General features: G+C 46.6%; 1 protein-coding gene across 1 annotated transcript in view; it reads right to left on the bottom strand.

Moving 5' to 3' along the window:
- Positions 1-7,941: 7,941 nt before the first annotated feature.
- Positions 7,942-12,058, bottom strand: part of LOC121843785 (receptor expression-enhancing protein 3-like) — a 41,870-nt gene continuing 37,753 nt past the window's right edge. Inside the window, exon 8 of the mRNA XM_042313602.1 lies at positions 7,942-8,115. Coding sequence (XP_042169536.1) covers positions 8,041-8,115 — 75 coding nt within the window. The 3' untranslated portion in view covers positions 7,942-8,040. The remainder of the gene's footprint in view (positions 8,116-12,058) is intronic.

A 12,058-nucleotide genomic window follows, 5' to 3' on the forward strand; every position in this document is an offset into this window, starting at 1 on the left:
GCCCCTCAGCCCTCTGGTTCTCTACCCTGTCTCTCTGGCTCAGCCCCTCAGCCCTCTGGTTCTCTACCCTGTCTCAGCCCCTCAGCCCTCTGGTTCTCTACCCTGTCTCAGCCCCTCAGCCCTCTGGTTCTCTACCCTGTCTCAGCCCCTCAGCCCTCTGGTTCTCTACCCTGTCTCTCTCTCAGCCCTCCCCCTCTGGTTCTCTACCCTGTCTCAGCCCCTCAGCCCTCTGGTTCTCTATCCTGTCTGGCTCAGCCCCTCAGCCCTCTGGTTCTCTATCCTGTCTCTCTGGCTCAGCCCCTCAGCCCTCTGGTTCTCTACCCTGTCTCAGCCCCTCAGCCCTCTGGTTCTCTATCCTGTCTCTCTGGCTCAGCCCCTCAGCCCTCAGGTTCTCTATCCTGGTCTCAGCCCCTCAGCCCCTGGTTCAGTCTCCCTCAGCCCTGGTTCTCTATCCTGTCTCTCTGGCTCAGCCCCTCAGCCCTCTGGTTCTCTATCCTGTCTCTCTGCCCCTCAGCCCTCAGCCCCTCAGCCCTCTGGTTCTCTACCCTGTCTCTCTGGCTCAGCCCCTCAGCCCTCAGGTTCTCTATCCTGTCTCTCTGGCTCAGCCCCTCAGCCCTCTGGTTCTCTATCCTGTCTCCTGTCTCAGCCCCTCAGCCCTCTGGTTCTCTATCCTGTCTCTCTACCCTCTCAGCCCCTCAGCCCTCTGGTTCTCTACCCTGTCAGCCCTCTGGTTCTCTACCCTGTCTCAGCCCCTCTCAGCCCCTCAGCCCTCTGGTTCTCTATCCTGTCTCAGCCCCTCAGCCCTCTGGTTCTCTACCCTGTCTCTCTGGCTCAGCCCCTCAGCCCTCTGGTTCTCTATCCTGTCTGGCTCAGCCCCTCAGCCCTCTGGTTCTCTATCCTGTCTCTCAGGCTCAGCCCCTCAGCCCTCTGGTTCTCTAGCCCTGTTCTCTATCCTGTCTCAGCCCCTCAGCCCTCTGGTTCTCTACCCTGTCTCAGCCCCTCAGCCCTCTGGTTCTCTACCCTGTCTCAGCCCCTCAGCCCTCTGGTTCTCTATCCTGTCTCTCTGGCCCCTCAGCCCTCTGGTTCTCTATCCTGTCTCAGCCCCTCAGCCCTCTGGTTCTCTACCCTGTCTCAGCCCCTCAGCCCTCTGGTTCTCTCAGCCCCTCAGCCCCTGTCTCAGCCCCTCAGCCCTCTGGTTCTCTAGCCCCTGTCTCAGCCCCTCAGCCCTCTGGTTCTCTATCCTGTCTCAGCCCCTCAGCCCCTCAGCCCTCTGGTTCTCTACCCTCAGCCCCTGTCTCAGCCCCTCAGCCCTCTGGTTCTCTACCCTGTCTCAGCCCCTCAGCCCTCTGGTTCTCTCAGCCCCTGTCTCTCCTGTCTCAGCCCCTCAGCCCTCTGGTTCTCTATCCTGTCTCTCTGGCTCAGCCCCTCCCCTCTGGTTTCATCCTGTCTCAGCCCCCCATCCCTTTATCCTCCATCCCTTTATCTGTCTCCATCTATCCTTCATCAGCCCCTTCATCCCTCATCAGCCCTCTGGTTCTCTTCAGCCCCTCATCCCTTCATCCCCCATCCTCATCCCTTCATCCTCCATCCCTTCATCCCCCATTTCTTCATCCCTTCATCTTCCATCCTGTCTCATCCTCTGGTTCTTTATCCCCCATTTCTTCAGCCCCTCAGCCCTCTGGTTCTCATCCTCCATCTATCCTCTCATCAGCCCCTTCATCCTCCATCCCTTCATCCCTCCATCCCTCTCATCCTCCATCCCTTCATCCTCCATCAGCCCTCCATCCCTTCATCCTCCATCCCTTCAGCCCCTCAGCCCCTCTCATCCCCCATCCCTTCATCCTCCATCCCCATCCCTTCATCCTCATCCCTTCATCCCCCATCCCTTCCATCCCTTTCCCTCCATTTCATCATCCCCTTCATCCTCCCCATCCTCATCCCTCATCCCTATCATCCCCCATCCCTTCATCCTCCATCCCTTCATCCTCCTCTTCATCCCTCATCATCTTCATCCCCCATCCCTTCATCCCCCATTTCTTCATCCCTTCATCATCCCCCATCCCTTCATCCTCCATCCCTTCATCCTCCATCCCCATCCTTCATCCCTCCATCCCTCATCCTTCATCCCCCATCCCTTCATCCTCCATCCCTTCATCCTCCATCCCTCATTGCTTCATCCTCCATCCTCCCCCCATCCCTTCATCCTCATCCCTCATCCCTTCATCCCCATCCCTTCATCCCCATCCCTTCCATCCTCCATCCCTTCATCCTCCATCCATCATCCTCCATCCCTTCATCCCTTCATCCCTCCATCATCCTCATCATCCACCATCCCTTCATCCCCATCCTTCATCCTCCATCCCATCCCTTCATCCCTTCATCCTCCATCCCCCATCCCTTCATCCTCCATCCCTCCATCCCCCATCCCTCCATCCCTTCATCCCCATCCCTTCATCATCCTCCATCCCCTCATCCTCCATCCCTTCCCCTTCATCCCCCATTTCATCCCATCCCTTCTCCATCCCCATCCCATCCCCATCCTTTCATCCCCCATCCCATCCATCCATCCCCATCCCTTCATCATCATCCTCCATCCCCATCCTTCATCCACCATCCCTTCATCCTCCATCCCTTCATCCCCCATTTCATCCCTTCATCCTCCATCCCCATCCCATCTTCATCCTCCATCCCTTCATCCTCCATCCCTCATCCCTTCATCCCCTTCATTTCATCCCCCTTCATCCTTCATCCCCCATCCCTTCATCCCTTCCATCCCTTCATCCCCCATCCCCCATTTCATCATCCTTCATCCATCCATCCCTTCATCATCCCCATCCCTCATCCCTTCATCATCATCATCCTTCATCCCTCTCTCTTCATCCCCCATTCATCATCATCCCTTCATCATGTCCTCCATCCCCCATCAGGTCATCCCCATCCCTTCATCAGGTCCCTCATTCTCCATCCCTTCATCATCACCCTGTCATCCTTCATCATCCCCCATTTCATCATTCATCCCACCTTTCCCCATCCCTTCATAACCCTTCATCAGGTCACTCCATCCCTTCATCAGGTCACCCCCATCCCTCATCAGGTCATTGCTCATCATCATCAGGTCACTCTGCCTTCATCAGGTCTGCCCTTCATCAGGTCACCCTTCTCTTCATCATGTCATCACTCTGCCTTCATCAGGTCACTTCATCACTTCTCAGGTCATCTGCTGTGAATAACACTTCATCATGTCCTCCTGTGAATAACACTTCATCATCTGCCCATCATCAGGTCATCTGTGAATAACCCATCATCACTCTCTTCACTTCATCAACACTCATCAGGTCCTTCATCCTCAGGTCACTCCCTTCACTTCATCATCAACACTCATCAGGTCTCTGCCTTCATCAGGTCACTCTGCTGTGAATAACACCATGTCATCAGGTCACTCTGCTTTCCCCATAACCTTCATCATGTCACCCATCCCCTTCATCAGGTCACTCTGCTGTACTGCTCTTCATCAGGTCACACTCTGCTCTTCATCATGTCACACTCATCACTTCTGCTCTTCATCTGCTGTGAATAACACTTCATCAGGTCACTCTGCTCTTCATCATAACACTTCATCAGGTCACTCTTCATCATGAATCAACACTTCATCAGGTCACTCTGCTCTTCATCATCAGGTCACTCTGCTTGAATAACACTCTGCTCTTCATCAGGTCACTCTGCTGTGAATAACACTTCATCAGGTCACTCTGCTGTTCATAACACTTCATCAGGTCACTCTGCTCTGAATCACTTCATCAGGTCACTCTGCTGTGAATAACACTTCATCAGGTCACTCTGCTGTGAATAACACTTCTGCTCTGAATACTTCATCACTTGTCAGGTCACTCTGCTGTGAATAACACTTCATCAGGTCACTCTGCTGTGAATAACACTTCATCAGGTCACTCTGCTGTGAATAACACTTCATCAGGTCACTGCTGTGAATAACACTTCATCAGGTCACTTCATCAGGTCACTCTGCTGTGAATAACACTTCATCAGGTCACTCTGCTGTGAATAACACTTCATCAGGTCACTCTGCTGTGAATCACTCTGCTGTGAATAACACTTCATCATGTCACTTCATCAGGTCACTGCTGAATAACACTTCATCATGTCACTCTGCTGTGAATAACACTTCATCAGGTCACTCTGCTGAATAACACTTCATCATGTCACTCTGCTGTGAATAACACTTCATCATGTCACTCTGCTGTGAATAACACTTCATCAGGTCACTCTGCTGTGAATAACACTTCATCATGTCACTCTGCTGTGAATAACACTTTCATGTCACTCTGCTGTGTGTCACTCTGCTGTGAATAACACTTCATCAGGTCACTCTGCTGTGAATAACACTTCATCAGGTCACTCTGCTGTGAATAACACTTCATCAGGTCACTTCTGCTGTGAATAACACTTCATCAGGTCACACTGCTGTGAATAACACTTCATCAGGTCACTCTGCTGTGAATAACACTTCATCATGTCATGCTCTTCATCATGTCACTCTGCTGTGAATAACACTTTCAATGAACCTCTTCTTTACTAATTGTTTTGTGATGTTGATCGTTCATCATCCTCATAGTCCAGCGTCAATCAGCACTCCTTCTAAACAAGTGGTGGGTGTGTTTAGTAATGAACAATATTTAATACATCATTGGTTGTTCCTCTGAATGAACTGATTTAGTGAAGGTTAACTCATGGAAGGATGTTGCTATAATCAAAATAAATGTAGTTAGCTGCACCATGTCATGTTTTAACAATTTGACTCTGTTTTATTCAAACCATGTTAAATGTGTTTCTGGTCTAGTTGGTGTACTATGGGAAATGTGGAATCCCCAAATGAGTTGCATTGAATACCAACGTCCTCTCTTTTTTCTGATTTGAATGTGCCACAGCGACCCCTGGTGGAGGCGATTAGAACTGGGGGAAATTAAATCTGTTGTGAGTGGCTTGAAGAGAACTGGCCAGAGAAGGGTACTCACCTCCCGGGAACAACAACAAAGGATGACTGGTAAACAAAGGAATATTCACACACAATACAAGTATAATAATATATAAATATTATATGGGGGAGGTCCATTGAGGTGGGGAGGGGAAATGTCCTTGGTGGCAAAGGTTCGGATGGATATAGTTATTTATCGGCATAGTAACGAGCCCACACCTCACAACCTATTCGACCCCAAACATGTTCAAACTATTTAAAAAATAAAATATTTTGCCGTTTTAAAACGAATTTCCTGTAATTCTCCACATTCTACTATGTGTTGTGTGTGTTTATATGATACCAGGGGTCGAAGCCCGAATCCCCGTTCTGGTTCCGGACCGCGGTCTGCCAGCAGAGTATGGGGGCTCAATATAGTAAGCAGATAGACCATCCAGCCTTAGGGCGTATGTGCTTGTTAATTAAGAGCGTTGGGCTAGTAACCGGAAGGTTGCAAGTTCAAACCACCGAGCTGACAAGGTACAAATCGGTCGTTCTGCCCCTGAACAGGCAGTTAACCCACTGTTCCTAGGCCGTCATTGAAAATAAGAATTTGTTCTAAACTGACTTGCCTAGTTAAATAAAGGTAAAATAAAAAAGTAAATAATGATTCCCAGATAGGTTGAGTCTGTAATACAGACATCCCTCACCTCCAGGCTTTTTGTGGCCAGAGCAGGCCTGAATCCTCATCTAGGCCCCAGCCTGTATCCTCATCCAGGCCCCAGCCTGTATCCTCATCTAGGCCCCAGCCTGTATCCTCATCTAGGCCCCAGCCTGTATCCTCATCTAGGCCCCAGCCTGTATCCTCATCTAGGCCCCAGTCTGTATCCTCATCTAGGCCCCAGCCTGTATCCTCATCTAGGCCCCAGCCTGTATCCTCATCTAGGCCCCAGTCTGTATCCTCATCTAGGCCCCAGCCTGTATCCTCATCTAGGCCCCAGCCTGTATCCTCATCTAGGCCCCAGTCTGTATCCTCATCTAGGCCCCAGCCTGTATCCTCATCTAGGCCCCAGTCTGTATCCTCATCTAGGCCCCAGCCTGTATCCTCATCTAGGCCCCAGCCTGTATCCTCATCTAGGCCCCAGTCTGTATCCTCATCTAGGCCCCAGCCTGTATCCTCATCTAGGCTCCAGTCTGAGTCCCAAATGGAACCTTATTACCTATATAGCGCACTACTTTTATCCCATAGGGCTCCATTTGGGACACACATCTAGGCTGGGTGATACACGACTCTCCCGACGGATCAGGCCGTCTCTCCCGACGGATCAGGCCGTCTCTCCCGACGGATCAGGCCGTCTCCCGTCGGATCAGGCCGTCTCCCGACGGATCAGGCCGTCTCTCCCGACGGATCAGGCCGTCTCTCCCACAGATGAGGCCAGGGAGTGTTTTCTTCTGTGATTGTGGTCTGACCTTAGAATGGCCGTCATGACTCTGCGTCGTTGGGAAAGAGCTTGTCAGTCAGAATGTCACTGTAAGGTCTACAGCAGTTGTAATCAGCATGTGACAAATGAAATGTGGTGACTAGAAGTCCCATCAGAGGAATCCCCATCAGCTGTTGATTGGTTGTAATGTATTATATTCCACTGGTTGCCATTGTTTTGTTGAAAACCACATGATCAAAAGTTGAATTACTTTGCAGAGACATTTTTGAATGTATCCATTTATTTACAACACCTCTATGATACATTCCCACCCGAATCAGACCCAGGTCACTGGTTTAGTAGATAAAGCTTTGGTATTAAATAGGTTTCATCACGTGGTTAAAAGCATCCCAGAATGCAGCAGGACACATTCTAAAACAGATGACATCAAAGCCTTACAAAAGGACATCGTTTTGGAAGAGTGTGTGCAAAAAGATTGGTTATGGGAGAAAAAAAAAAGCTTTGTTCCAAAATCTAAAACAGGAAATGCAGTCATTCAAACTGGACAGGTCAGTTACAGTCAACACAAACATACCTCAACATTGGGGTTGCATCCCTAATGGCACCCTATTCCCTACGTAGTGCACTACTTTAGACCAGGGCCCTATGGAACCCTATTCCCTACGTAGTGCACTACTTTAGACCAGGGCCCTATGGAACCCTATTCCCTACGTAGTGCACTACTTTAGACCAGGGCCCTATGGAACCCTATTCCCTACGTAGTGCACTACTTTAGACCAGGGCCCTATGGAACCCTATTCCCTACGTAGTGCACTACTTTAGACCAGGGCCCATTGGGTAGTGCCCTGTATAGGGAATGATGCCATTTGGGACACAAGCCAATAACAGGATTCTCTGTTCCCTTTCATCATTGGTTTATTCCTCCGGAAGGAATAAGGGACACTTTTTGGTCAGCTGTTACTTTGTAACAATCTTTTTAAGTGTGCCAGAATGGTCACTATTATAATGTATTCTACTATTTAATAGGCTAAACTCAAAATACAAGGCAGCATATATGACAAAATGAAGCTAAATTAATTATATAACCCCTCCAAAAAAAAGCCAAGATCCTAAAAAGTCCACATCCTCACATTAAAACGACCCAGAATATAAGATCCATGCAACAAAAACACATAACTAAAAGACAGGAAACCTTAAGATTCTTTCTGTACAGCTACCGCTGTACGATGGTTTAAATACACAGTCAGAATAATGTCATAAATATAGTGAGTTGTTGGTTCGTTTAAAAAAAGACAGATGCTCCCAGCGTGAATAGAATTAGACCCCAGGACAGTTTAAAAAACACCAGCAGAACAGTTCCACAGCATCGTTCTCCATAGAAAGGATGGTCTGACATGTCAGTAGTCACTGATATGGATGTTGGAGCCGTCAGTAGTCCTTCCTGAATTGTTGACTGATTTCCTGGTCCGTCCCAAAAAGCCTATTCCCATTCTAGTGCACTACTGTTGGCCAGGGCCCATAATGCACTACTTTTAGCCAGGACCCACCGTGCTCTGGTCAACAGTAGAGCACTACAGAATGAAACCCATCCATGGCACCAGCCAGCAGTCACGTCTCCTGGACTGGTCATTACATGGCACTGTAGGTAGCAGCAGTCAGAACCGGCCTCCGCTTTCCTTTGATCTTCAGAGATCCATAACGGGCCTGTTGGACAGAACGGATTAGACAACGATGTATTCATCATCATCATCATCAGAATGGTATAACTCTGACCTGGTTAATATACGATAACAAGCATTACAGCTTCCTGAAACAGACCATCAGACTGGTGTAACTCTGACCTAGTTAATATACGATAACAAGCATTACAGCCTCCTGAAACAGACCATCAGACTGGTGTAACTCTGACCTAGTTAATATACGATAACAAGCATTACAGCCTCCTGAAACAGACCATCAGACTGGTGTAACTCTGACCTGGTTAATATACACGATAACAAGCATTACAGCCTCCTGAAACAGACCATCAGACTGGTGTAACTCTGACCTAGTTAATATACGATAACAAGCATTACAGCCTCCTGAAACAGACCATCAGACTGGTGTAACTCTGACCTAGTTAATATACGATAACAAGCATTACAGCCTCCTGAAACAGAACAGACCCTTTGCAAAGACTGAAGAATAAGACCCTTGTATAGAGACTGTAGAGGTGGTCACCAGTCTTTCCTCAGTCCAGATCACTTTCAGTGTCAAAACGCAAGCAGAGATGACAGCACAGCATATTGTCTGGCCTAATACATTATCACAGCATAGCGGCTATAAGCCTGGGCTAATACATTATCACAGCATAGCAGCTATATGCCTGGTCTAATACATTATCACAGCATAGCGGCTATATGCCTGGCCTAATACATTATCACAGCATAGTGGCTATATGCTTAGCCTAATACATTATCACAGCACAGTGGCTATATGCCTGGCCTAATACATTATCACAGCATAGTGGCTATATGCCTGGCCTAATACATTATCACAGCATAGTGGCTATATGCCTGGCCTAATACATTATCACAGCATAGTGGCTATATGCCTGGCCTAATACATTATCACAGCATAGTGGCTATATGCCTGGCCTAATACATTATCACAGCATAGCGGCTATATGCCTGGTCTAATACATTATCACAGCATAGCGGCTATATGCCTGGCCTAATACATTATCACAGCATAGCGGCTATATGCCTGGCCTAATACATTATCACAGCAGAAGCGGCTATATGCCTGGCCTAATACATTATTTGAGCATAGTGGCTATATGCCTGTCCTAATACATTATCACAGCATAGTGGCTATATGCCTGGCCTAATACATTATCACAGCATAGTGGCTATATGCCTGTCCTAATACATTATCACAGCATAGTGGCTATATGCCTGGGCTAATACATTATCACAGCATAGTGGCTATATGCCTGTCTAATACATTATCACAGCATAGTGGCTATATGCCTGGCCTAATACATTATCACAGCATAGTGGCTATATGCTTAGCCTAATACATTATCACAGCACAGTGGCTATATGCCTGGCCTAATACATTATCACAGCATAGCAGCTATATGCCTGGTCTAATACATTATCAAAGCATTGTGGCTATATGCCTGGTCTATGTAATTATCACAGCATAGTGGCTACATGCCTGTCCTAATACATTATCACAGCATAGTGGCTATATGCCTGTCCTAATACATTATCACAGAATAGTGGCTATATGCCTGTCCTAATACATTATCACAGCATAGTGGCTATATGCCTGGCCTAATACATTATCACAGCATAGTGGCTATACGCCTGGCCTAATACAATATCACAGCATAGTGGCTATATGCCTGGCCTAATACATTATCACAGCATAATGGCTATACGCCTGGCCTAATACATTATCACAGCATACTGGCTATATGCCTGGCCTAATATATTATCACAGCATAATGGCTATAAGCCTGGTCTAACACATTATCACAGCATAGCGGCTATATGCCTGGTCTAATACATTATCACAACGACTACATGCCTGTCTAATACATTATCACAGCATAGTGGCTATATGCCTGGCCTAATACATTATCACAGCATAGTGGCTATATGCCTGGCCTAATACATTATCACAGCATAGTGGCTATATGCCTTGTCTAATACATTATCACAGCGACTACATGCCTGTCTAATACATTATCACAGCATAGTGGCTATATGTCTGGCCTAATACATTATCACAGCATAGTGGTTATACGTCTGGCCTAATACATTATCACAGCATAGCGACTACATGCATGTCTAATACATTATCACAGTATAGTGGTTATATGCCTGGTCTAATACATTATCACAGCGACAACATGCCTGGTCTAATACATTATCACAGCATAGTGGCTATATGCCTGGTCTAATACATTATCACAGCATAGTGGCTATATGCCTGGTCTAATACATCATCACAGCATAGTGGCTATATGCCTGGTCTAATACATTATCACAGCATAGTGGCTATATGCCTGGCCTAATACATTATCACAGCATAGTGGCTATATGCCTGGCCTAATACATTATCACAGCATAGTGGCTATATGCCTGGTCTAATACATCATCACAGCATAGTGGCTATATGCCTGTCTAATACATTATCACAGCATAGTGGCTATATGCCTGGTCTAATACATTATCACAACGACTACATGCCTGTCTAATACATTATCACAGCATAGTGGCTATATGCCTGGTCTAATACATTATCACAGCATAGTGGCTATATGCCTGGTCTAATACATTATCACAGCATAGTGGCTATATGCCTGGTCTAATACATTATCACAGCATAGTGGCTATATGCCTGGTCTAATACATTATCACAGCGACTACATGCCTGTCTAATACATTATCACAGCATAGTGGCTGTATGCCTGGCCTAATACATTATCACAGCATAATGGCTATATGCCTGGTCTAATACATTATCACAGCGACTACATGCCTGGTCTAATACATTATCACAGCGACTACATGCCTGGTCTAATACATTATCACAACGACTACATGCCTGTCTAATACATTATCACAGCATAGTGGCTCTATGCCTGGTCTAATACATTATCACAGCATAATGGCTATATGCCTGGTCTAATACATTATCACAGCGACTACATGCCTGGTCTAATACATTATCACAACGACTACATGCCTGTCTAATACATTATCACAGCATAGTGGCTATATGCCTGGCCTAATACATTATCACAGCATAGTGGCTATATGCCTGGCCTAATACATTATCACAGCATAGTGGCTATATGCCTGGTCTAATACATTATCACAGCATAGTGGCTATATGCCTGGTCTAATACATTATCACAGCATAATGGCTATATGCCTGGTCTAATACATTATCACAGCATAGTGGCTATATGCCTGGTCTAATACATTATCACAGCATAGTGGCTATATGCCTGGTCTAATACATTATCACAGCATAGTGGCTATATGCCTGGTCTAATACATTATCACAGCATAATGGCTATATGCCTGGTCTAATACATTATCACAGCATAGTGGCTATATGCCTGGTCTAATACATTATCACAACGACTACATGCCTGTCTAATACATTATCACAGCATAGTGGCTATATGCCTGGTCTAATACATTATCACAGCATAGTGGCTATATGCCTGGTCTAATACATTATCACAGCATAGTGGCTATATGCCTGGTCTAATACATTATCACAGCATAGTGGCTATATGCCTGGTCTAATACATTATCACAGCATAGTGGCTATATGCCTGGTCTAATACATTATCACAGCATAGCGGCTATATGCCTGGTCTAATACATTATCACAGCGACTACATGCCTGTCTAATACATTATCACAGCATAGTGGCTACACGCCTGGTCTAATACATTATCACAGCATAGTGGCTGTATGCCTGGTCTAATACATTATCACAGCATAGTGGCTGTATGCCTGGTCTAATACATCATCACAGCATAGTGGCTATATGCCTGGTCTAATACATCATCACAGCATAGTGGCTATATGCCTGTCTAATACATTATCACAGCATAGTGGCTGTATGCCTGGTCTAA

This window comes from Oncorhynchus tshawytscha, unplaced genomic scaffold, assembly GCF_018296145.1.
Source record: "Oncorhynchus tshawytscha isolate Ot180627B unplaced genomic scaffold, Otsh_v2.0 Un_contig_17906_pilon_pilon, whole genome shotgun sequence".
Taxonomy (NCBI): Eukaryota; Metazoa; Chordata; class Actinopteri; order Salmoniformes; family Salmonidae; genus Oncorhynchus; species Oncorhynchus tshawytscha.